A 26176-nucleotide genomic window follows, 5' to 3' on the forward strand; every position below is an offset into this window, starting at 1 on the left:
CTGAGATCCTGGACCATTTACCAATGTTTCCTATAGTCCAGCATTTTCAAGGTATTATCATCATGGAGCAGCAATAGCGCTACATAAACTACTACCTCGCAGCACCAGCGCTGTCCCTATGCTCGCATATATGTCTGATGTATCCTGACCCAATCAAATGACACCACATCTGAAGGTTCCTCTTGGTTAGGCCTGATGCACACGACCGTATGTATTTTGCGGTCACACTTTCCTCAGTCCCTATTATAGAAAAGTCTATTCTCGTCCAAAAAACAGAGAATAGGACATGTTGTACAATGTGCAGAATGGCCGCACGGATCCCGACAACACAGATGACATCCATATGCTGTCCACATTTTTGCAACCCCATACAAATAAATGGGGCTACATCTGATTGGTCTCAGACCAAAAATACGGTCGTGTGCGTGAGGCCTTTATAACTCAACCAGGTCTTCTCTTTTGAAGTTGGGACCAGATAACCATGTCTGAGATGGTCTCTTAGGTTCTCTCCCCTCCTAAATGTGACTGAGGGATTATCCATAACATAGTCCCCGATGTCCTTATCTGCCTTCAGGATACCCCAATACGTTATCGGTATTTTCCACACTTCCTCGTGCTTCCCATCATAGGTCCCTATGATAGGGGTCTCCAGTCTTGAGTGTTGGGTTTGACTATTACACCATATATATATATATATATATATATATATATACCCAAAGTATGGAGCATTGCTAGCCCCCAAACACTGGCACCCTGCCGATCTGAGGATAGGTCATCATCACTATAACAAAAGCAGACACCCCCTTTAATAATCAACAGTGTATAGTTTTTATTGGCTTTATTAGGTTTATTTAGTGTATTGCACCCACACCCACTTTAAACTTATACCATTAAAATTGAGGGTTTTTACCCTATCATTTCAATTCTATGATCTTACCTCTATTGAGCAGTGAATCTACCTAGTTTTCTAGGGTTAAAGGGGTTGTCTCATCTCAGACAACGGGGGCACATTGCTAGGATATGCCCCCATTGTCTGATAGGTGCGGGTTCCGCTGCTGGGACCCTCACCTATCTCTTAAACAGAGCCCTGAAAGTGGTGGAGGGCGCACTGCACATGCACAGCCGCCCTCCATTCATTTCTATGGGGCTGCTGAAAATAGCGGAGCGCTGGCTCGGCTTTTTCGGTCGAGCCCATAGAAATGAATGGGAGGAGTTGCCAGTCATCCGCGGTGCGCTCCCATTCACTTCTATGGGGAGAGCGCATGATAGTGGCCGGAGTCCTCCAGCCACCACTTTGTCCGCTCCGTTCTCGATATAGGTGCAGGTCCCAGCGGTGGGGCTCGCACCTATCCGACAACCGGGGTAGTATATTCTAGCGATATGCCCCCATTGTCTAAAATGAGACAACCCCTTTAAGCAAACCTACCCATGTAGAGTCAATCAGTGAACTACTTATATTATACTTACCATCCTGAAGTTGCTCAGGTCTGGCGGTTCTCTCCTGAAAATCCTGCTTCCTCTGACGTCACGTCCTTTACCAGGTTTTAGGCCTGGGCTATGGACAGGACCTCACTTCTGCTGTGGACGGGGTCAGAACTATTCCTCGTCTGGGTCATGCGCAGACAACTGAATCCACCTCATCTGCGCAAGCGCCAGAGAGAGGAATAATTCTGGCCCTGTCTACAGCGGAAGTAACATCCCAGCCATAGCCTAGGCTGTAAACCTGGTAAAGGACCTGAGGTTGGCAGAAGCAGGGGCGTGACATGACCGGGTTCCTGAGTGGCCGATCCACGCAACTTCAGAGTGGTAAGTATATTCCAAACTTTTTTTCTACAGGCGAGTTGTGCGTAGTTAATGTGGGTTGGCCGGACGTGCTGGGTCCCTGAAAACCCCCTGACTTCCACAGACACAATGCTGATAAATACAGAGACAAGGATCCATCTTTTCACGTCCACATTCTGCATTTTCAACCAGGGGGTAAATAAAAAGCGTCTCGCGTCCACCTGCAGCCGATACAAGCGTTCGCAGGACACCTGCTGTTTCAGGAAACATTTGGACGGAGGGCTCGGAATAAATGTTACCACAACAAAGAAGCAGAACAGAATGTCCCTGTTCATGTCACGCTGAATGACCTGTAACGCTGCCCAGCAAACATGTGAAGTGCGAGAGCCCAGAAGTAACCTCCTCGTACTGGCTGGACTGTGTGGGCCCCTCGCCGCCGCTCTGTGTGCCGTCAACAGTCCCTCTACCAATCTGCTACAAACTGACTACATAAGGCTGCATTCACACACAGCATTCAGCATGGAGCTTCCAATGGTGTTTTTACCTGTGGGTTTTTGTTTTTTAAGCTCAGAAACCCTTTGGAACCCCCCCCCCCCAAGCTGGTAACGACCAGTTGTCTATTTATTCATTATTTTCTAGTAAGAATAACAGAGGTGCAGAAATCTCAGAATCTCCAGAATTGTTATTTTATGGGGACTAGACGTATATATACTGCTATGAAGTAAATGTGGGTCCACTGTGTAACTGAACTGATTTGCTTTAGGCCTCATGCACACAGCGGGTCCTCAGTATGCGGGCAACGGCCATGTGCTCCCTGCATTACGGATGCGGACCTATTCACTTGAATGGAGGCACGGAACCCCACGGAAGCACTCCGTAGTGTTTCTGTCCGGGCCTGTCAACGCAAAAAAATGGAACATGTTGCCTTAATATGCAAATTAGGCCTTTGGTGCAAAGAGGGCGTCACCATTGCTCTTGTTGCACCCAAACTCTGCTCTGTTCTGTGGCCAGCCCCTCCCTGGCTGCTGATTGACAGGGCCCGGCACTGCCAAAGCAGTGAAGGAGGGATTGGTGACAGATTCCCTCTAGGATGCATGTACACAACCATATTTTCGGTTCGCACCCAATCCACATGATCACACGCGAACCCATACATTTCTATGGGGCGGAAAAAATGTGGCTAGCACACGGGTGTCACCTGTGTGCTGTCTGCATCCGTGTGACCGAGCCACAAATTATAGAACATGTCCTATCCTTCTCCGTTTTGCCGACAAAAATAGGCATTTTTTCAATGGGGAGCGCAAAAAGTGCAGGATGCACCCGGACCACATCCGTATTTTGCACATCCACAATTAGTGGACCACAAAAAGGATATAGCGGTGTGAATGCCTCCTAAAGCTCACAGCATTTTACTTTACAAGCATTTAAAATCACAGTCGATCCGAAAGAAATTGTGAGCTACATAAAAACACAGTAAATACAAAAACTAAAAATCATAGGCAGGTCTATCATTCAAAACTATACATTGATAACTGGGCGTTACCACTCCCCGAATGAGCTGGGTGTGTCCCTGCACAATCGGACACTGTCCAATCAGCACTGACAATGGCAGAGAGTGCGGAGACGCATAATAAAACAAATATGTCAGGAGAGATGAAGAGACGGGAGCACGCTACAAGCCCAATAACTGAGAAAACGCAGCAAAAGAGGAAATAAAACGCTGAATGTCGCCAGAATACAAAACATGGGCTAAAGTTTAATTAAAAGTTAAGAATAGAAATACTGCATGCAGCAGGGAGAGGGAAGAAAACAATTGAGAACCCTATTGAGAAGGAGCTGGCGACCATCCTGGGGATTAGTGGGGGCTTCGGAGGACGGGGTCTGCAGTCACACAACGCACTTGTTATACTAGGAAAAACTTTTTTTCGCTTAAAGGGACAAATAGCAGACAAAGGATTTAGCTGATTATTGCAAATCTTGTACAACACCTAATAATTTAGCAGAATTTGGCCATCCAGAGCTGAAATCCTTAAAGGGGTTATCCGAGATCTATAACGTCGCCCCATATGCCTAGGTCCCTCGCTCCCTGGCACCTGCGTCGCTTCTGATGCCGACGCGGCCGCCGCTGCACAGATAAAAACATCCAGCGTCAAGTGGGAGGGTAGCCTATAGTAGGCCGCGAACCTCCCGAGCATCGCGGGTGACGTTAGGGAGGCTCATCCCCATCACTGCCTGCTATTGGCTGCCCTTTCCCCCCGGCGCCGGATGTTTTCAACCACGCGACGGGGAGATACAGTGGTGGGCTTGACGACATCAGAAGCGACGCGGGTGCCAGGGAGCGAGGTAAGTATAACCTTTGTGAGGGGCCCGGGCACATACTGTATATAGGCGGGGGGGGGGGGGGGGGGGGGACATTATAGATCTTAAATAGCCACTTTAAAGGGGCTTTCCATGCTCTTTATATTGATGACCTGTCTTCAGCCTGGAAAAATCGCTTTAGGCCTCATTCACACAACCGTATCTGTTTTGGAGTCCAGAAACCGCAGATCCGCAAAACACAGATGTGTCCTGCCCTTTCCTGTGCCGCACGTGCCACCCAATAGTAAAAATGCCTATTCTTGGGATCTCCAACAATTACAGCATCTACGGAAAGCATCTCCGTAGATTACACAGACGGCCAGTTGTTTTCAACGAATACCATGTAATGTTTCGGTCTGCCTGTGGTGGCGCTGGAGAGAAACAGAACACCTGGGTTTCCCTGCAGAGGAGTCTTAAAAGTGGACAAATCCTTTAAGACTGCAAAGAGGCGGGGTCCAGACCAGAGGCAGGATGCCGAGGATGGGTCAGGGAAACCACAAGAGGCGCTGTCATTGGCTGAATCCTCCCTTACTCAGGAGGAATCAGCCAGGTCACTCCCAGCACGCTGGGCGGCAGGCTTATGCTGTTGGCGCCATGGCCGAATCAAATCATCTTCTTTTTCCAGTTTGTCACCCGTGAGTCCTGCTATTGTCCTCTGTTGTGGCCACTGGGAACCAGGAGTCTGGACCAGTCAAAGGGAAGGGAATTTGGGGAAAGCCTTGCACCAATACTGGTCTGCAAGGGGCTGTGCCACAAAAAAAAAATCTTCATTTTTCAAACCAGCCCCTGGATCTGAATACTTCTGTAATTGCATGTAATTAAAAATTTACTATAGCCAGTGAGCTATGCAATAAAATGTATCTGTATAGCACCACCTGCTGTTTGTCTTTTTCCTTATTTCTTGTCCACCTCACTGAGCTGGTCGAACGCGCTCAGTGTTAGGGCTCATTCACACGACCATATGGCTTTTTCAGTGTTTTGCGGGCCTTTTTTAACAGATCAGTTTTTCAGTTTTTTGTTTCAGTAGTGTTTCCAGTTCTGTTCCGTTTTTCTGTATGCCATGTACAGTATACAGTAATTACATAGAAAAAATTGGGCTGGGCATAACATTTTCAATAGATGGTTCTGCAAAAACGGAATGGATACAGAAGACATACGGAGTACATTCCGTATGTGTTCTGTTTTTTTTTGCAGACCCATTGACTTGAATGGAGCTACGGAACGTGATTTGCGGGCAATAATAGGACATGTTCTATCTTTGAACGGAATGGAAAAACGGAAATACGCAAACGGAATGCATACGGAATACATTCAGTTTTTTTTGCAGAACCATTGAAATGAACGGTTCCATATACAGACTGTATACGGAACGCAAAAAACGTTTGTGTGAACGAGCCCATAAGGGCATCTGTCAGCAGATTTGTACCTTTGAAACTGGTTGACCTGTTACATGTGGAGATCTCTGGATCCATGTGAGGTGCAGGGCTGGTTCTAGATTTGTTAGAAGGAGACTGTCATGTACTCATTTTTTACATCAATCATGGGATAACCGCTTTACGTGTCTGTGTGACTTGTGTTGTATGCAGACACCGCAGAAGGACAGCACCGCGCAGCTCCAATCCAGACTGATCAGTGAGTGACTCAGGTGTCAGGTCAGGTCACCTCAGCTCAAGGGATCAGCTCACCTCTGATGATCGAGACCGTCGCACGGATCGCAGGGCGGACTCCCAGATGCCTGGTTTTTTTCTGCAGGTCGGCTCTGCGTTGGAGCAGTGGAGACTGGAGAGAGCTGTCAGCAGGGAAAGTGCTTGTCGAATGCAAACCTGCAATATGGTGGCATGCTGACACTCACTGTCCGGACTGGCATTGTGAGACTCACAGTAAGGGCTCATTCAGACTGTCCGCAAAAATGCGGAACGGGTGAGAAACAAAGCATACGGCCGTCTGAATGAGCCCTAACTGTGACGGAGAGCCAGCTGAAAACTGGCAATATGGAGGCACATGGCACTGACTCACCCCAGCAGGGAAATTTACCAAAGGGGCAATTGAACCGGAGTGCTGCTTAGCAATACGACACTCATCGGCTGCAGCGGCGAAGGCGACCCCATCCATGAGGAAGTTGACAGATGGGGACTGGAAGTCAGAATGGAGCAGGTGAGTATGGATTTTTTCACAGGTACCATTGGCTGAGATGCAAACAAAAGCTGGAAAACCCCTTCAAAGAATAATACTTTCACTTTGTGCCTAAACCTTATCTATAAATTACTAAAAGGTCATTAACACTTAAGTAAGGCACATTCTTATCAGAGAGCAGAGATAAAGAGCCGTCAGCTGAGCTGCCTGACCGAATACAGTAAAAATACAGAGCCTGCTACTAGAGAATCTCAAGACTGTACAGAGAAAGGGGCTCAACATGGTTAATAAAGACCAATTGAAAAAATTATTTTAGCTCAAAATGAGTACAATGCAATAATAAAACAACGCCCCTAAAGGTGTTAATTTTTTTGTTTTTTTCAGCGCACTCTGGGCCTTTAGCAGAACTTTGCTGGTCCCAGACAACCCCTTTAAGTAATGTGGTTCTGGCAATAGGAAAGAAACAAGTGATCAAATAGCTATCGGTGGGGTGAGGTGTCAGTGACAGACATATTAATACCGTACATCCAGCCTTGTGGGGGACATCAGATATTCCTATCAGCCGTACACACAGTCTCCATGGGGGTGGAGTAAAGTCAACACACTGCGCATTAGGCAGCCATTATCTGCCCCTGCCAATGACGGCTCATAAGATGGATGAGGCGCAATTAAGATTTAGGTCAAGTAAAATAAATTCCTCCTAAAATTACGATAAATCACATGAGCTTCCCCTTTAGTCAACTTGTCCCAAAGATAAGCCCCGTGAAAAATGTAATGGCGGCTCTATGGGTTGTCAGCAGATATTTTAAAGGGAAGTGAATTTTTTGTAGCAATTTTTTGTAGCATGATCAGACATGGCAGACCCGGCCCATGTATTTATTACATGGACAGAAGTACAAGATGAGTAATGTAATGTACAGTATGTACACAGTGACTGCACCAGCAGAACAGTGAGTGCAGCTCTGGAGTATAATACAGGATGTAACTCAGGATCAGTACAGGATAAGTAATGTAATGTATGTACACAGTGACTGCACCAGCAGAACAGTGAGTGCAGCTCTGGAGTATAATACAGGATGTAACTCAGGATCTGTACAGGATAAGTAATGTAATGTATGTACACAGCGACTGCACCAGCAGAATAGTGACTGCAGCTCTGGAGTGTAATACAGGATGTAACTCAGGATCTGTACAGGATAAGTAATGTAATGTATGTACACAGTGACTGCACCAGCAGAATAGTGAGTGCAGCTCTGGAGTATAATACAGGATGTAACTCAGGATCAGTACAGGATAAGTAATGTAATGTATGTACACAGTGACTGCACCAGCAGAATAGCGAGTGCAGCTCTGGAGTATAATACAGGATGTAACTCAGGATCAGTACAGGATAAGTAATGTAATGTTTGTACACAGTGAGTCCACCAGCAGAATAGTGAGTGCAGCTCTGGAGTATAATACAGGATGAAAGTCAGGATCAGTACAGGATAAGTAATGTAATGTATGTACACAATGACTCCACCAGCAGAATAGCGAGTGCAGCTCTGGAGTATAATACAGGATATAATTCAGGATCAGTACAGGATAAGTAATGTATATACACAGTGACTCCACCAGCAGAATAGCGAGTACAGCTCTGGAGTATAATACAGGATGTAACTCAGGATCAGTACAGGATAAGTAATGTAATGTATGTACACAGTGAGAGGAATGGTCTGGGAAAACTGGTATTTTCCTCCTAGCATGTGCTGCTGGGCCGATTTGCAGCCAGATGGGGTCAAATACCGGACTGGATTTTAATTGCCTGTCCAGGTGTTTGGCAGCACCTGGCTGTCCTTAAATAGGCAGCTGGGCTCAGCAGCAGGATCTCTGTGTTGGGATCTGAGGCTAGGGGTCAGGTTGGAGGGCTGAGACCCATGGGCCGAGGAAACGGGCCCCCTGAAGCCTGCCGTGGACTGCTGGAGGCAGAACTGACATCAAGGTGACTTGTCTTATATGAACTTTCCAATTTGTGTGAAGTAAACACCAAGACTGCAAAGCAACGCATTGTTTTGTGCATTTGCAGTGTGAATATACACTGAAATTTTGCGTTAAGAAGTTGTCTTTTGCCTCTGTACTGTGCCCGCTTACCCTATCTACTAGAGCGAAACCCCACAGTATGTACACAGTGACTCCACCAGCAGAATAGTGAGTGCAGCTCTGGAGTATAATACAGTATGTAACTCAGGATCAGTAATGTAATGTATGTACACAGTGACTGCACCAGCAGAATAGTGAGTGCAGCTCTGGAGTATAATACAGGATGTAACTCAGGATCAGTAATGTAATGTATGTACACAGTGACTGCACCAGCAGAATAGTGAGTGCAGCTCTGGAGTGTAATACAGGATGTAACTCAGGATCAGTAATGTAATGTATGTACACAGTGACTGCACCAGCAGAATAGTGAGTGCTGCTCTGGAGTATAATACAGGATGTAACTCAGGATCAGTAATGTAATGTATGTACACAGTGACTGCACCAGCAGAATAGTGAGTGCAGCTCTGGAGTGTAATACAGGATGTAACTCAGGAGCAGTACGGCGTAGTGAGCGCTGCTGTGTAAATGTGTATGTAGATTAATTCTATATGCAACTGCTTTTTTACGGAGGGCATATGCTCTTCAGACAACACAACCATGGCACTTGGTCAGAACCACAGACCGCAATGAATAAATCATCAGTAATAATTAATCATTTACTGCAAGAAAGCCTTTCATTGTGCCAATTAAGGGGGTTTTAAACATTTGTTGCAGAAATTCCCGAGAGTGAAAATCGGTATTTTCACAGGAATGGGGTTCTTCTGGTAGTAAGTGCATGGATTCCTGCAAAACCAGTCAAGGAATTGGACAGCTGCAGAACGTTCTGTGTATAACCTGTCCTGTGTGAATATACCCGTGCAATTAAGGAAGCTAGACCTAAGAAAAGCAGAATACGCTTCCCATGATCCGTGCTGGATTTTTCATTTTTGTCCATGTGGCCCCTGAAGTCTGCCATATTTTATGGAGCCAGGACCACACGAGAAAGGTCAGCAGAGCTGTTCTTCCATAAACCAATGCACTGAATCAAATCCCCAATCTGGACTGGGACTACAGCGGTGTTCATCCTGAGCTGCCAGGTTCATGAACATTCATTTATGGGCAATTTTTGGTGCGTTTTGACTGTTCCAAAAAAAATCACACCGGGAATACAACTCTGCATAGCAATAAGCATTTGTATGCCAGTCAGGGTTTGTGGAAAGTTGGGTGACAACTACTGGTGGTAATGTCTATAGAGATTGTCACCCAACTTTATATCTACTTCCTAAGTCATTTAAAGGGGCACAAGCCATGAAGTCTATCTTGGGTACATTTGCTAGCCACTTGCATGCAGTCTATCGTTCCCTGGCTAGCTAGTGATCCAGAAATATAATATTCACATGTGTGACTGATATTAGCCGCTCACCCTGTACCGCACCATAGTTATGAGCAGTGGGCTCAAAACTTAAAGGGGGTGCCCAGAATTTCTGTTTCATTCCCCCCAAGCTCTACCTGTGAAGAAAACTATACTTACCTGTTTTCTGTTGCTCCTTGGCTCTCTCCACTGCACTTCCAGTCCCATCTGTCAGCTTCTCCACGGATGTGGTCAGTTGCGCTGCTGCAGTCAATGGCTGGCCTCAGCAGTGATGTGTCCTCAAACACATTACTGCTGGCTCTTGGGGACACGTCACCACTGAGGCCAGTCATTGGCTGCAGCAGCGCATGTGACCGCATCCATGGACCGACAGGGAGTCCAGTAAGAGAGCTCAGGTTCCGGACCAGAGCGGTGGGGAGCAGGTAAGTTTAGATTTCTTCACAGGTGAGCGCTTACTGGGGTGGCGCATTTAAATGTCCAAATTATGGCCGCAAGACCTGGACCCTCTGAGGTTCAACTGAACTCAGATCCCATCAGGACTCTAGGACTTTTAATGTCCTAAATGTCCTAAAAGCCATGACCCCTCAAAGATCAATACAATATACAGTATAAGGGCTCATGCACACGAACGTGTTTTCTTTCTACTTCCGTTCCGGTTTTTTTGCGGACCGTATGCGGAACCATTCACTTTAGAGGGTCTGCAAAAACAATGGAAAGTGTGCATTCTGTTTCCATATTTCTGTTCCGCAAAAAAGTAGTGCATGTCCTATTATTGTCCGCAAATCACGGTCCGAGGCCCCATTCAAGTCAACGGGTCCGCAAAAAATACGGAACACATTTGCGGATCCATACTGTAGAAAGAAACGCTATGCCCAGCCCATATTGCTCATGTGTTTGGTGATTAATAAGTTACTGTTTCCGATCAGCAAAAAACAGATCGCATACGGAAACCATACGGATATGTTTTGTGGAATAACGGAACGGAAGAAGACTTAAATCAGAGAAGAAAAAAAATTCAGATACGGAACAACGGATCCGTGAAAAATGGACTGCAAAACAACAACGGTTGTGTGCATGAGCCCTAAGGCTGTGTTCACACCTCAGTGGTTTTCCACGGACCGTGGATCCATGGTGACCCCATGCTCCTTATCTCACATACATTATAGTCTATGTGTCCGTAAAAACCACAGACACAGCATGGATGCCACGGATGTATTTGGTCTGTAGTTTTCACGGATCGCTGCTGGAAGACACTCTGTAAAGGAATTCTCAGCCTGGCAGTGTCCATGATACACGGATGACACGTGGGCTAAAAATCACAGAACCACGCATGGATAACGGGCAGTGTCACGGATGAAACACAGACCTTGTCATCACGGATATACCACGGATTTGTGATTGAGGCCTAAGACGAAAATCAGCTGCCAACTCATTCACCAGAGCCCTGCAATGTCCCGCTACTAAAGCAGCCAAATTCAGTGTAAATCTGACAACTGTAATCTTGCACGCCACAAGGGCGGAAAGGGGTTGTCACCTGTAAAGTAACGGAAAGAGGAGCAACCAAAACTAGACTTTTTGCACTTTCAAGGTGTAAGGGGTTAACAGAAGACATCAGCAATCTCCACGGGTAGCATCGTAATTTAGGAAGGTCTCCTAAAGGCTAGGTCTACACGACGACATTTGTTGCGCGACATTGGTGCAGTGTAGTTGTGCCCTATCTGTCGCGTGACAAAAGTCGTTGTGTAGACCTAGCCTAAAGGCGCGCGTGCCGCACAGCGTAGACTTGTGGTCAGTGAGTACAGTACAGGGGTGGAACTAAGGGGGTCATTTACTACCAGATATACGGAAATATCTGACGCAGATTGAGTCGCAAAGGTGACTTTTACCCGCTCAAGCCACGTCTAAAAAAGGGGGCGTCGTGTGGGCGGGGAAGGGGGCAGGCCACCACGCCTGTCTCATTTATCATTTTCGACGCAAGGGAGCTAGCGTTGATTTAGACCGGCGGTGGATTCCCCTCGAAATTACATGTAGGCCAGCGCCTCTACATAACTTCAGCAGATCCACCGACAGCGTCTAAAACACCGGTCTTAACAAATGATCCCCTAAGTGTCCGTGTGTGCAAGGAAAGGGGACGATGAGAGTGACACTGTGTGTGTGCGAGAGACCAGGAGGAAGTGCAGAGCTGGACTCGCAGGCATGGTGTAGTGACACTGTGTGTGTGCGAGAGACCAGGAGGAAGTGCAGAGCTGGACTCGCAGGCATGGTGTAGTGACACTGTGTGTGTGCAAGAGACCAGGAGGAAGTGCAGAGCTGGACTCGCAGGCATGGTGTAGTGACACTGTGTGTGTGCAAGAGACCAGGAGGAAGTGCAGAGCTGGACTCGCAGGCATGGTGTAGTGACACTGTGTGTGTGCGAGAGACCAGGAGGAAGTGCAGAGCTGGACTCGCAGGCATGGTGTAGTGACACTGTGTGTGTGCGAGAGACCAGGAGGAAGTGCAGAGCTGGACTCCCAGGCATGGTGTAGTGACACTGTGTGTGTGCAAGAGACCAGGAGGAAGTGCAGAGCTGGACTCGCAGGCATGGTGTAGTGACACTGTGTGTGTGCGAGAGACCAGGAGGAAGTGCAGAGCTGGACTCGCAGGCATGGTGTAGTGACACTGTGTGTGTGCGAGAGACCAGGAGGAAGTGCACAGCTGGACTCGCAGGCATGGTGTAGTGACACTGTGTGTGTGCAAGAGACCAGGAGGAAGTGCAGAGCTGGACTCGCAGGCATGGTGTAGTGACACTGTGTGTGTGCGAGAGACTAGGAGGAAGTGCAGAGCTGGACTCGCAGGCATGGTGTAGTGACACTGTGTGTGTGCGCGAGAGAGACCAGGAGGAAGTGCAGAGCTGGACTCGCAGGCATGGTGTAGTGACACTGTGTGTGTGCAAGAGACCAGGGGAAAGTGCAGAGCTGGACTCGCAGGCATGGTGTAGTGACACTGTGTGTGTGCGAGAGACCAGGAGGAAGTGCAGAGCAGGACTCGCAGGCATGGTGTAGCGACACTGTGTGTGTGCAAGAGACCAGGGGAAAGTGCAGAGCTGGACTCGCAGGCATGGTGTAGTGACACTGTGTGTGTGCAAGAGACCAGGGGAAAGTGCAGAGCAGGACTCGCAGGCATGGTGTAGTGACACTGTGTGTGTGCAAGAGACCAGGGGAAAGTGCAGAGCTGGACTCGCAGGCATGGTGTAGCGACACTGTGTGCGTTTGAGAGACCAGGAGGAAGTGCAGAGCTGGACTCGCAGGCATGGTGTAGTGACACTGTGTGTGTGCAAGAGACCAGGGGAAAGTGCAGAGTTGGACTCGCAGGCATGGTGTAGTGACACTGTGTGTGTGCAAGAGACCAGGAGGAAGTGCAGAGCTGGACTCGCAGGCATGGTGTAGTGACACTGTGTGTGTGCGAGAGAGCAGGAGGAAGTGCAGAGCTGGACTCGCAGGCATGGTGTAGTGACACTGTGTGGGTGCGAGAGAGCAGGAGGAAGTGCAGAGCTGGACTCGCAGGCATGGTGTACGCGTGGCAGTGTTTATATGAAATCAAAACAGAGCCAAGCCCAGGCAGGAAAGATGGCGACGGCCCCCGGCACCTCCCCCTCCCGTCCTCCTTGGGATTGGAGTTCGGGCCCTTCTCTGGTTACCTGTTATTCTGTGATTTTCTAGATAGTGAGGCTGCTTTGGTTTTCTTCAAGGAGTAATCACTGTCGAAGGGTAAAACTGATGCATAGCCATGTTCTGCTTCTGCAACGAGAGAGGCAAGGGGAGGAGGGGGTTAATAGCAGAACTCTGTGCTGCAATACAGATGGAGCAGAGATGAGTTTCACATACCAAGCAGAGCTGTGTAGGTGCTGAGTATGTGGCTTTACAAGACCTTGTTTGTGCATGTAGCAGAGCCGAGTATGTGACTTCACAACAGGTTGTCTGTGCACATAGCAGAGCTGAGTATGTGACTTCACAACAGGTTGTCTGTGCACATAGCAGAGCTGAGTATGTGGCTGCAGCAGTGATGTGTTTGCGAATGTGGAGTTATGTCTTTGGATACAGTAGCCCTGGATATGTGCCGTTTTAGAACCGGCGCTGTAAGAGGCGAGTTTCTGAATGCAGCAGAGCCTGTCAGGTCTCCGAGACTAACATGTGCACAGATGAGTTTGTGCAGAGCTGAGTTTGTGCATCTAGCAGAGCTGAGAATGTGGCTGTAGCAGGGCAGAGTGTGTCAAGGCAGTGTACTTGGGTCAGGTAGGCCATAGGAACTGCAGATAAGAGTGAACACTGGAGTCCCAAAGCAAACAAATTCAGCTCTGCTACACTGTATAACAACCCCCCCCAATCCCCCCCCCCCCCCCCTTATGTGTCAAGCTGCAGCTGATCGGACAGGCGGGGTGATCTCATTACAGATATGGTCCCCAGCGTTACAGCCCGTACATGCACATGTACCAGCAGAGGACCTACACATGACAGGCATGTCCCCAGACCCGTGTCACATACAACACGCAAGAGCCCAGGACACGATGGGGCACTGTGCACAGAAACCGGGTGCGGGCTGCACACCGCAGGGCACAACTCATCAGAGAAACACCGCCATATCTCATCATATCATTCTAAATAATACATAAATACATTTGCAGAAGGTTGGCTGGCGTGTGACATGGCGACTATCCACTGCAGGCGCCAGATCCTGCGAGGGGCCCTGCCATTCTGTATTTTATATATAAATATATATAACAGCATGCAAAGTATATATACTGTGTTTACATGCATACAAGTGCAAAGTGTGTGCAGAAATGGTGCGGGGGGTGTATATATATACAAAATAATGATTGATATAGAAGTGCAAAGTGTGTGTGTGGGTGTATATATATATATCTAAAATAATTATTGACATAGACAGTGCAATATATATAAGTGCGCAAAATAAATAAATATATATATATATATATATACACACATTGCAGGCTATATCAGTTTATATATATACATATCATACATAGTGCACATTATAATGTGTATATATATATACTGCTATACTATGTACATTATAGTATATGCATTCTGCATGTTATACTGTAATGTGCATTGTATATGTATATTTATAATACATATAAATTATAATGTGCACTATATATATATATAAATCATATACTATGCACATTATACTACAGATATGCAGTATAACATGCAGTATATATATAGTATATTATGCACATTATACACAGTAGAAGGTGCAGTATATATAGTATAGTGTGTATATTATGCACATAGACAGATACACAGTATATATATAGCACATTATACACAGTATATATATAGTATATTATGCACATTATACACAGTATATATATATATATTTATATATATAGCACATTATACACAGTATATATATATATATATATATATATATGTATATAGTATATTATACACAGTATAACGTGCAGTATATATATAGTATAGTGTGTATATTATGCACATAGACAGATACACAGTATATATATATAGCACATTATACACAGTATATATATATATATATATATATATTTATATATAGCACATTATACACAGTATATGTATATAGTATATTATACACAGTATAACGTGCAGTATATATATAGTATATTATACACAGTATATATATAGTACATTATACACAGTATATATATATCTATATAGTGCATTATACACAGTATATATATATAAAGTACATTATACACAGTATATATATCTATATAGTACATTATACACAGTATATATATAGTATATTATGCATATTATACACAGTATATATATATATATATATAGTATATTATACACAGTAGAAGGTGACAGAAGCGGATGACAGAGCAGTGCCCCCCATGGATCAGCAGCTCCCTCCCTCCAGGGTCAGTGACAAATACCTCGGTCTCTTCTCTCCAAATATTCAGCTGCCTCCAGGAGGATTAGCAGAGAGTTCAGCTCCATACTTGGCTGGGTGATATACTTCTCTCTATACTCTATGTGCAAAACTAGAAAAATATAACTAAATCTCTCCACTTCGTCCCGGACCGAAGAGGGGAAAAAAATCAAAACAAGACGAAGTGGGACGAACTACAAGGAGTTCAGTCGCTTCGGGGGACTTCTTAGTCCATATAAATGGGAGCACGGCTCTCGTTTGACATACGCTGATTGACAAGCGAAGCGTCCAATAGGAGAGCGGTCCAGGCAGGAAGGCGAGGTTTTCGCTTTCGTCTCAGCCAATAGGAAAGCTTTTTGTAACGGGAGGGCGTAGAGAGGGCGGGGCAAGGGCGAAGGGAGGAGAGTCGCTTGAGAATGTTGACAGATCCCAATCAACTTACTGAAAGGGATGGTAACGATTGAGATGCCGAAGCTTAGCAACAACGCGTGCGGCCACGCCCACCCGACGAGGGATTGGACGCTTTCGTGCATGTTAAGTAGGCACTCGGCGTTGATTGGTCATGTAAAGTGCTTGTGACAGCGGGGATGCTCGGCGAGGTGCTGGCCAATAGGCGACGTTGAACTTGACGTTGCTGTGAGGAAGAGAAAAGTTGAAAGGAGAGGGAGTAAAAAAAAAAAAAAACACAAGGGACATGGCCGGTTTAGGGAATGTAGTCAAAGACAAAGGCCGAAATAAAAACGTAGAGCTGCTCATATAGGCAGACCGCCATGATTGATATTGGATAACTTTCTGTTTTGAATTTTGCAGGTCCATAAGACAATTATAATGTGTAGGTTATAAAGGACAGTGTGCAGAGTAATATATCTGCTGTCATTATAATATTACACAATGACTATAACTTGGGTTGTAAACTCATATTGAAAGATTTTAAGGGTATGGGGGGATTTATCAAGACTGGTGTGAACGAAAACTGTCTTAGTTGCACTTAGCAACCAATCAGAGTCCTCCTTTCATTTTGCAGAGCTCCTTTAGAAAATGAAAGGTGGACTCTGATTGGTTGCTAGGGGCAACTAAGCCAGTTCTACTTTACACCAGTTTTGATAAATCTCCGCCTATAGTTTCCTAATGAAAACCACTGGCAGGAAATCTTATACAAAGTAGAAAGCGGGAAGCGCGCTGTCAACCCCCCCCCCCCCCCCCTTTATTTTTTGTGCAGCCACACCCTTAAATAATCCCCCCCCCCCCCAATCTGAGCTCCTCTCATGGGCCATTAATTAAAGGGTATTTCCCTCAGCACTCAGACTGCCACCAGTCAAAACCTTTGATAGGTCTCTATGGCATAAAAGTCTTCTCAAAATGAACTTTTGGAGCGTCAGGTACTTATGTACCCGGCTGGTAGCCACAGGTACCCACCTGGATTCAGCTGTATCACTGTCTTCAGCACCGCATTAAATACTGTGGTGGACCACTGGAGCCAATGGCTTCTTGCCCCGCTGTTCACCTTTATAAGCCTCAGGCTGAAAGAGGCCTGCTCTGCTGACGGCATTGGGGAATGGGACCTAGGGGAGTATTAGATTTTTTTACCTGCCCACTTTGGCACCATAGAGGGCACCATGGGGACACGCCCATTACTGGGGACACTATGGCCCCTTACAGACGAGCGAGTATTCCGCACGGGTGCAATGCGTGATGCGAACACATTGCGCCCGCACTGAAACCAAACCCATTTATTTCAATGGGTCTGTGTACATGAGCGTTGTTTTTCACGCATCACTTGTGCGTTGTGTGAAAATCGCAGCATGTTCTTTAGGTTACATGCACACGAACGTTAGGGCTCCGTGCCCTTGCTGCGGACCGCAAATTGTGGTCTGCAATGCATGGGCACAGACCGTGGGGCAGCCGCAGGCCGTGGGGCCGCCGCATGGGGTCCGCGATCCGCATCCGACAGTCCACACCGCAAAAAAGTAGTGCATGCGCTACTTTTTTGCGGTGCAGAGGCACGGCCAGAAACACCACGGAAGCACTCTGTAGTGCTTTCGCGGGGTTCCGATCTGTGCCTCCGTTCCGCATCTCCGTGATTGCTGACCCACTCAAGTGAATAGGTCAGTGATGCGGAATGCACACGGCCGCTGTCCGTGTGCAGTCGGCAGATAAGAACCATTTGGCCCATCTAGTCTGCCCAATATACTGAATACTATGGATAGCCCCTGGCCCTATCTTATATGAAGGATGGCCTTATGCCTATCCCATGCATGCTTAAACTCCTCCACTGTATTTTCAGCTACCACTTCTGCAGGAAGGCTATTCCATGCATCCACTACTCTCTCAGTAAAGTATTACTTTTAAACCTTTGCCCCTCTAATTTAAAACTATGTCCTCTTGTAGCAGTTTTTCTTCTTTTAAATATTCTCTCCTCTTTTACCTTGTTGATTCCCTTTATGTATTTAAAGGGAACCTGTCACCAGAATTTGGGGTATAGAGCTGAGGACATGGGTTGCTAGATGGCTGCTAGCACATCCGCAATACCCAGTCCCCATAGCTCTGAGTGCTTTTATTGTGTAAAAAAAATGACTTGATACATATGCAAATTAACATAAGAGTCATATCTTACTTGTGTGACCAGAGAAGAGTCATATTTTTCAAGCTCTGACTCATCTCAGGTTTATTTGCATATGTATCAAATCGGTTTTTATACACAATGAAAGCACACAGAGCTATAGGGACTGGATATTGCGGATGTGCTAGCGGCCATCTAGCAACCCATGTCCTCAGCTCTATACCCAAAATCCTGGTGACAGGTTCCCTTTAAAAGTTTCTATCATATCCCCTCTGTCTCCTCTTTCTTCCAAGCTATACATGTTAAGGTCCTTTAAGGACCTATAGGGCATTACTAGGAGCACTGTGGGGAATATCCAATACTGGGGGCATTACTAGTGGCATTATGAGGATATGTACATGTGTTGTAAATGAAGTGTATTTTACATACATAATTAAGCAGTGATTGGTTCTGTCCCCTTTAATTATCATATCACCTTCTATATTTTTTGTAATGATATTCGCTGTAATGTAGTGAGTTAGGCTACTTTCACACTAGCGTTGTTTGAATCCGGCGTTCAATTCCGACACTGAAACTCCCTGCCGGATCCGGAAAAACGTGTGAAAACTGATTACATTTGAATCCTGATCAAGCTTTCGATCACAATGGAAAAATGCATTGGAAAAAACGGATCCGCCATTTATGGACTAACTTTTTTTTCCCTTTTTTTCGGGTTTAACATGCAAAATCCGGATCCGTTTTGACTGAACACACGGCGCCGGATCCGGCGTTAATGCAAGTCAATGGGAAAAAAGCCTGATCTGGCGTTCAGTCAAAGTGTTCAGGATTTCTGGCCGGAGGTAAACATACTGCATGCTACGTTTTTCTGAAAAGCCTGATCAGTCAAAAAGACTGAACAGAAGACATCCTGATGCATCCTGAGGGACGGACTCTCCATTCAGTGCATGCATTAGGATAAAACTGATCAGTTCTTTTCCGGATTTGAGCCCCTAGGACGGACCTCAGCGCTGGAAAAGAAAAACGCTAGTGTGAAAGTAGCCTTATGGTTAGTTAGATAACATATACAAACCCCCTATTGTTTTAGAGACATGCGTGCTACACACTGGACATCCTCAGGAGGAGGGTCTGAAAGATATACATTTTTCTGCACACAGACAGTTAATTGGAACTTCACTGAGAACATCATCCGGGTAGGATGTTGTAAGGTCTATCTCTGTCTTGTATCACCATGGGGTGTCGGTCATGTGCTACGACATAGCGGCAGAAGTCCCCCCCCCCCATATTATATTGTGCAGGCCATGTGATTGATTGTTATTTATTCTGTATGTGATTTGTCTGTTTTACCTTATATTTAATCAGACTTAGTAAATATTTTTATCACTTAGCCTGTTAAGCCTATTTATTCTCAAATCATTGAATTCACATTATAACAGTCCATTATTGGGGGAATTACTGGGAACACAATAGAGTATTACTTGGGTCACTATGGGATATGTCTAATCCTGAGGGCATTATTAAAATGGTGTAACAATAGGGGCATTATTATTGGTGGAGGCACTATAGGGGAGCACTATGGGGCATTGTTATTACTGTGGGCACTATGGAGGCCATTATTACTGCTGGAGGTGCTATAGAGACATTATTAATAATTGAGGCATTATTGGGGACATTATTATTAGTGATGACATGATAGGGAGCATTATTACTACTGACGGCAATATATTTTTGCAGTATAGTAATTGGGGGGCGTTGGGGAGCACAGCCAGCACTGTGTTGGGGTGGCAGCAGAATGACACTGTTGGGGAACCATGATGGGGACGGGAGTTTGTGTTAAGAAGGTGGGGACGATGATAGAAAAGCGAGGAATCTAAATTGCTTTGTGGCAAACTCTGCACAGATGAGACATGGCTATAATAGAAGTTATCATGGCGGTCCGAATGGAGAAAATAAGGAAAGAGAACATGTACATTAGAGGAGATATTACTGGATAAAGAGGTATGTAGTGCGGTATTCTCCTGTATGCACACAGCTCTTTTTGTCCGGCCGCCTCCCGGCATATTTGCTGTGCTTCGGCCGGATCTTCGCAGGTCCCCATTATTGTGAATGGGCCTGGGCAGACTTCAGGCAGCACTCAGCTGTCCATGGTAGTTACACCAGTGTGAAACGGGCCTTATTCTTCTGGTCAGTACGATTACGATGATACCAAATTTTCATAGATTTACTACTCAAAAAACTTGTTATTTTGCCATATTTGGAAATACATAACTTTTTTATATTTCCATTTACAGAGCTGTATGAGGGATTTTTTCTTTGCGGGATGAGCCGTAATTTTTATTGGTTCTATTTCAGATGCACATGACTTTTTATTCATTTTTATAGGGGTTGTCAGGAGTGGATGGACTTGCGGAAACATTGGTGCGGCCAATGCCAATTGTTTTTAACATGATATATGGGAAAAGGGGGTGATTTGAATATTTACTATATTTGGGGGGTGGGGGTGGGGGGGGGGGGGGAATATTTCCAAACATTTTATTGATCTGATTTTTTTTTCTAGTCTTCTCTATACTCTGCAATACTTATGTATTGCAGTGTATAGTGATTTTTACTGATCTCCTAGTAAGAATAGCAGGAACATGACAGACTATTCCATGACAACATCAGTTTACAATCACATAAACCGCAGAATCAGGGTAATAAATATTGAGTTTTGTTTGGCTGTTAACCCTTGATGTGTTAAAGAAAAAAATGGATTAAAATCGAAAATTTGCCAAAAAAGTGAAATTTAGAAATTTCATCTCCATTTTCATTGAATTCTTGTGGAACACCTAAAGGGTTAAAAAAGCTTGTAAAATCAGTTTTGAGTAACTTTAGGGGTGTAGTTTCTGCAATGGGGTCATGTATGGGGGGTTTCTACTATGTAAGCCCCACAAAGTGACTTCAGACCTGAACTGGTTCTTAAAAAGTGTGTTTTTAAAATTTTATAAAAAAAATTTAAGAATTGCTTCTAAAATTCTAAGCCTTCTAACATCCTAAAAAATAAAATGACATTTACAAAATTAAGCCAACATAAAGCAGACATATAAGGAATGTTAAGTAATAAATATTTTATGAGGTATCACTTTCTGTTTTAAAAGCCGAGAAATTGAAATTTTAAAAATTAATAATTTTTCAAATTTTGGGTAAATTTGGGATTTTTTCATAAATAAAGGGGAAATATATTGACTCAGATTTATGACTGTCATGAAGTAAAATGTGTCACGAGAAAACTATCTCAGAATGGCTTGGACAAATAAAAGTGTTTGAAAGTTATTACCACAAAGAGTGAAACATGTCAGATTTGCAAAAAATGGCCTGGGCAGGAGGGTTAAAACTGGGTAGAAGGGGTTAAAAGCATACTTGGAAAACATTACATACAGCGCTACAAAACATACAGGAGAATACAGCGCCTCATACCTCTTACACCCAGTGACCTCTCATCTGATGTATAAGTTCTCTTTTCTCATCTTCTCCTTTCAGACCAGACCACCATGATTATTTCTTTCAGCCATCTTGGTTTCCTACCTTTTCATCATCCTCCCATATTCTGAATACCCCATCCTGCCACCCTCAATACTGTGCCCGTTGTTCCCCAAAAAACTATACTGCAGAAAAAGTCCCCCTGAAAATACTAATACCACAAAGATAATGCCACTTTTGGCACACAGTGCCCTAAAATGACTGCGCCCAGCAAATAGTGTCACTGATACTAATACACTACGTGCAGAATTATTAGGCAAATGAGTATTTTGACCACATCATCCTCTTTATGCATGTTGTCTTACTCCAAGCTGTATAGGCTCGAAAGCCTACTACCAATTAAGCATATTAGGTGATGTGCATCTCTGTAATGAGAAGGGGTGTGGTCTAATGACATCAACACCCTATATCAGGTGTGCATAATTATTAGGCAACTTCCTTTCCTTTGGCAAAATGGGTCAAAAGAAGGACTTGACAGGCTCAGAAAAGTCAAAAATAGTGAGATATCTTGCAGAGGGATGCAGCACTCTTAAAATTGCAAAGCTTCTGAAGCGTGATCATCGAACAATCAAGCGTTTCATTCAAAATAGTAAACAGGGTCGCAAGAAGCGTGTGGAAAAACCAAGGCGCAAAATAACTGCCCATGAACTGAGAAAAGTCAAACGTGCAGCTGCCAAGATGCCACTTGCCACCAGTTTGGCCATATTTCAGAGCTGCAACATCACTGGAGTGCCCAAAAGCACAAGGTGTGCAATACTCAGAGACATGGCCAAGGTAAGAAAGGCTGAAAGACGACCACCACTGAACAAGACACACAAGCTGAACGTCAAGACTGGGCCAAGAAATATCTCAAGACTGATTTTTCTAAGGTTTTATGGACTGATGAAATGAGAGTGAGTCTTGATGGGCCAGATGGCTGGATTGGTAAAGGGCAGAGAGCTCCAGTCCGACTCAGACGCCAGCAAGGTGGAGGTGGAGTACTGGTTTGGGCTGGTATCATCAAAGATGAGCTTGTGGGGCCTTTTTGGGTTGAGGATGGAGTCAAGCTCAACTCCCAGTCCTACTGCCAGTTTCTGGAAGACACCTTCTTCAAGCAGTGGTACAGGAAGAAGTCTGCAAGGTAAGAAAAACATGATTTTCATGCAGGACAATGCTCCATCACACGCGTCCAAGTACTCCACAACGTGGCTGGCAAGAAAGGGTATAAAAGAAGAAAATCTAATGACATGGCCTCCTTGTTCACCTGATCTGAACCCCATTGAGAACCTGTGGTCCATCATCAAATGTGAGATTTACAAGGAGGGAAAACAGTACACCTCTCTGAACAGTGTCTGGGAGGCTGTGGTTGCTGCTGCACGCAATGTTGATGGTGAACAGATCAAAACACTGACAGAATCCATGGATGGCAGGCTTTTGAGTGTCCTTGCAAAGAAAGGTGGCTATATTGGTCACTGATTTGTTTTTGTTTTGTTTTTGAATGTCAGAAATGTATATTTGTGAATGTTGAGATGTTATATTGGTTTCACTGGTAAAAATAAATAATTGAAATGGGTATATATTTGTTTTTTGTTAAGTAGCCTAATAATTATGTACAGTAATAGTCACCTGCACACACAGATATACCCCTAAAATAGCTAAAACTAAAAACAAACTAAAAACTACTTCCAAAAATATTCAGCTTTGATATTAATGAGTTTTTTGGGTTCATTGAGAACATGGTTGTTGTTCAATAATAAAATTAATCCTCAAAAATACAACTTGCCTAATAATTCTGCACTCCCTGTAGTCCCATAAACATAATGTCCCCCAAAAATGATTGTGCTAAGCTGATACTGTGCCAGGATGCCCACCACAATAATAATGCTCCCAAAATTCCTACTAGTAATAATTATCTGCTAGAGTGCACTTAGTGTTAATAGTGCCCCCAATAGTAATAATGTTAGCATAGTGCCCGTACTAGTAATTATATACAGTGCGCCCTCCACCACTTTTGGGGCTCTATTACTGATATAGGTGCGGGTCCCAGTGGTGGTAATATGCCACCATTGTCTGAGGTGAGACAACCCCTTTTAGGAATTAATATAGAAAGTTGGCATTGGCAAGTATATTACTTTGTTACAAAGGATAAGCTAAATCCGCAATACCCCTTTTAAGGTTTGGAGCTCCTTTAAGAAGCAGCACTGTCTTGACCTCTGCTCATAGGATGTAATAATTCCTGCAGAAAATTAAAGCAATGTATTATCACTTGCTGACCCTACGGGATGACAAATATTTCTTTTTCTAGATGAAAAGAGACTGTCTGGGAGCGTTACTATGGAGAAATCAGTAGTGCAACAAAGATTATATACTCTTCCCAGTGTGATAGTCTCCTCGCAGACTGACTACCACAACTGGATGATTGCTCTGGCACCTGAAGTCAACGGGGATTGTACTTTTTCATTTACTTAGGAATTACAAGCTGATGCTAGCTCATTAATGAACACGTTGTCTCATTTCCTCTCAAAATAGGAGGAATCATATCAAAAGCCCAGAGCACGATGACATCATCAGATTCATTGCACATTATCCTCTATGCTGCACTTATTTTTTGGTTAAACAACATTGGTTATGAGGAGCCATTATTACGAGATTTTAATGCTTGACGTGTTTACACAGAGTCCCTGCGGTTTCATAAGCCATCATATGGCACTGTATCTTCGCCTAAAATCAGTGCTTACTGGAGAGAATAACACCATTCGATGAAACATGTACTATAGAAGAATATGATGCCATATGGAGGTTCCATATGGCAGCATAAAGAGGTGTATATGGAGGTACAGTGGCCTCCAATGCTACTCTAGGTCCTCTGGACACTGTTGAGGTGTCACCATGTGATACGGCTTTTTAGATGGGATGGTAAGGCTTGCTGCACACCAATGGCAAATAAGTTCAGAGAGCTAGGGTCTGCAGCAAACCAGTGTGCTTCTTTACTAGAGGAACTCAAGTGCAAAACAATACAGACAATGCACTGAGCTGGATTCTCCAGTCTCCAATCTGGCAGAAGAAGGTTCTGTGCTGAGGAAAGTCCTGACCTGCTGTCCCTCTCCGATTTAGAAGGCTGGTACCCTGACCAGAGGGCTGGAGGCCCAGGATCTGTGGTTCAATAATCCTACTGGATCCCTACTCAAAGGCCTGGTGCCACGCTTAGGTGTGGGAGGGAAACACCACACCGAGTATAAGAGGGAAGGGGGGAACAGGAAATCAGGCCTAAAAACTAGGGAAGGAAGATGGACACCTCCTAGTAAAACCCTAATCAAAATCCTGACTGACTACCAGTATGAACAGACCCCAGAGGTAGGTGTGTTCATAGGCAGGAATACCTAGGGTCCTATCTAGCCCTATAGGACCCTGGTACTAATGGCAGGGACAAGACTACCTGTTCCTCCAAAAGTAAGGACGAACAGGAGTCTCCTTCAGGCCTAATACAAACAATAGGTAAATGCAACAAACAGAACCCAAACAAAATACAAAAAGGGAAAGGAAAGGCTTAACTTCAAAGGAGCTATGGAAGCACCAGGAACTCCGCCGAGATCCACAAACGAAGCACCAGGAACTCCGCCGAGATCCACAAACCAGCAATCCACAACTGAAAATGAAGTTATAAACCACACAGCATTGTGGAAGAAGCAACAATAAATGAGGAAGGTAAAATGACCACATTAGCAACACCTGAGGCAAGGGGTGTGGCCATTACCAGAAACAACACAGATGTCTATTGCTCCACAAGGAAAACCTGTCAGATCAAACCACGTGTTGCCAGTCTCAACGATCTCCTGTCACCTGTCGCGGGAACGTCCGTGACAGTACCCCCCTTCTACAGATGACCTCTGAGCACCCAGAACCGACCTTATCCGGGTGAGACCTGTGAAAGGCTTTCACTAAATGACTAGCATTCACGTCAGATGCCGGTACCCACATCCTCTCCTCTGGTCCATAACCCTTCCAGTGAACAAGATACTGAAGAGATCTACGGAGAACTCAAGAGTCAATTATCTTGGCGATCTGAAATTCCAAACTACTGTTCACCATGAGGCGATCTGAAATTCCAAACTACTGTTCACCATGACAGGAGCGGGTGGCAAGGAAGACAGCTCCAAAGGTTCAACATATCTCTTCAACAAAAATTTGTGAAGCACATTATGAATTTTCAGGGCCTGAGGAAGTTCAAGACGAAAATCTACAGGATTAATAATGGCAGTGATTTTATATGGACTAATAAATCTTGGACCCAACTTCCAAGAAGGTACCTTCAACTTAATGTTTCTTGTGGACAGCCACACAGAATCACCCACTCTTATGTCCGGACCATTTATACGTTTCCTGTTAGCCACACATTTATACTTGTTGCCCATATTCATCAAGTTATTTAGAATTTTCCGCCATATAGATGACAATGATGACAAAAAACTTTCCTCCTCATGGATACCAGAAGTATCAGA

General features: G+C 44.8%; 1 protein-coding gene across 1 annotated transcript in view; it reads right to left on the bottom strand.

The window, feature by feature from the left end:
* The window catches only part of MXD4 (MAX dimerization protein 4), a 54313-nt gene extending 38425 nt beyond the window's left edge, over nt 1-15888 (bottom strand). The window contains exons 1-2 of the mRNA XM_044295499.1: nt 15627-15888; nt 13380-13479 (exon numbers count right to left, since the gene is read on the bottom strand). Of these exons, the coding sequence (XP_044151434.1) occupies nt 13380-13479; nt 15627-15690 (164 nt within the window). The 5' untranslated portion in view covers nt 15691-15888. The remainder of the gene's footprint in view (nt 1-13379; nt 13480-15626) is intronic.
* Between the last annotated feature and the right edge of the window lie 10288 nt (nt 15889-26176).

Source organism: Bufo gargarizans, chromosome 1, assembly GCF_014858855.1.
Source record: "Bufo gargarizans isolate SCDJY-AF-19 chromosome 1, ASM1485885v1, whole genome shotgun sequence".
NCBI lineage: Eukaryota > Metazoa > Chordata > Amphibia > Anura > Bufonidae > Bufo > Bufo gargarizans.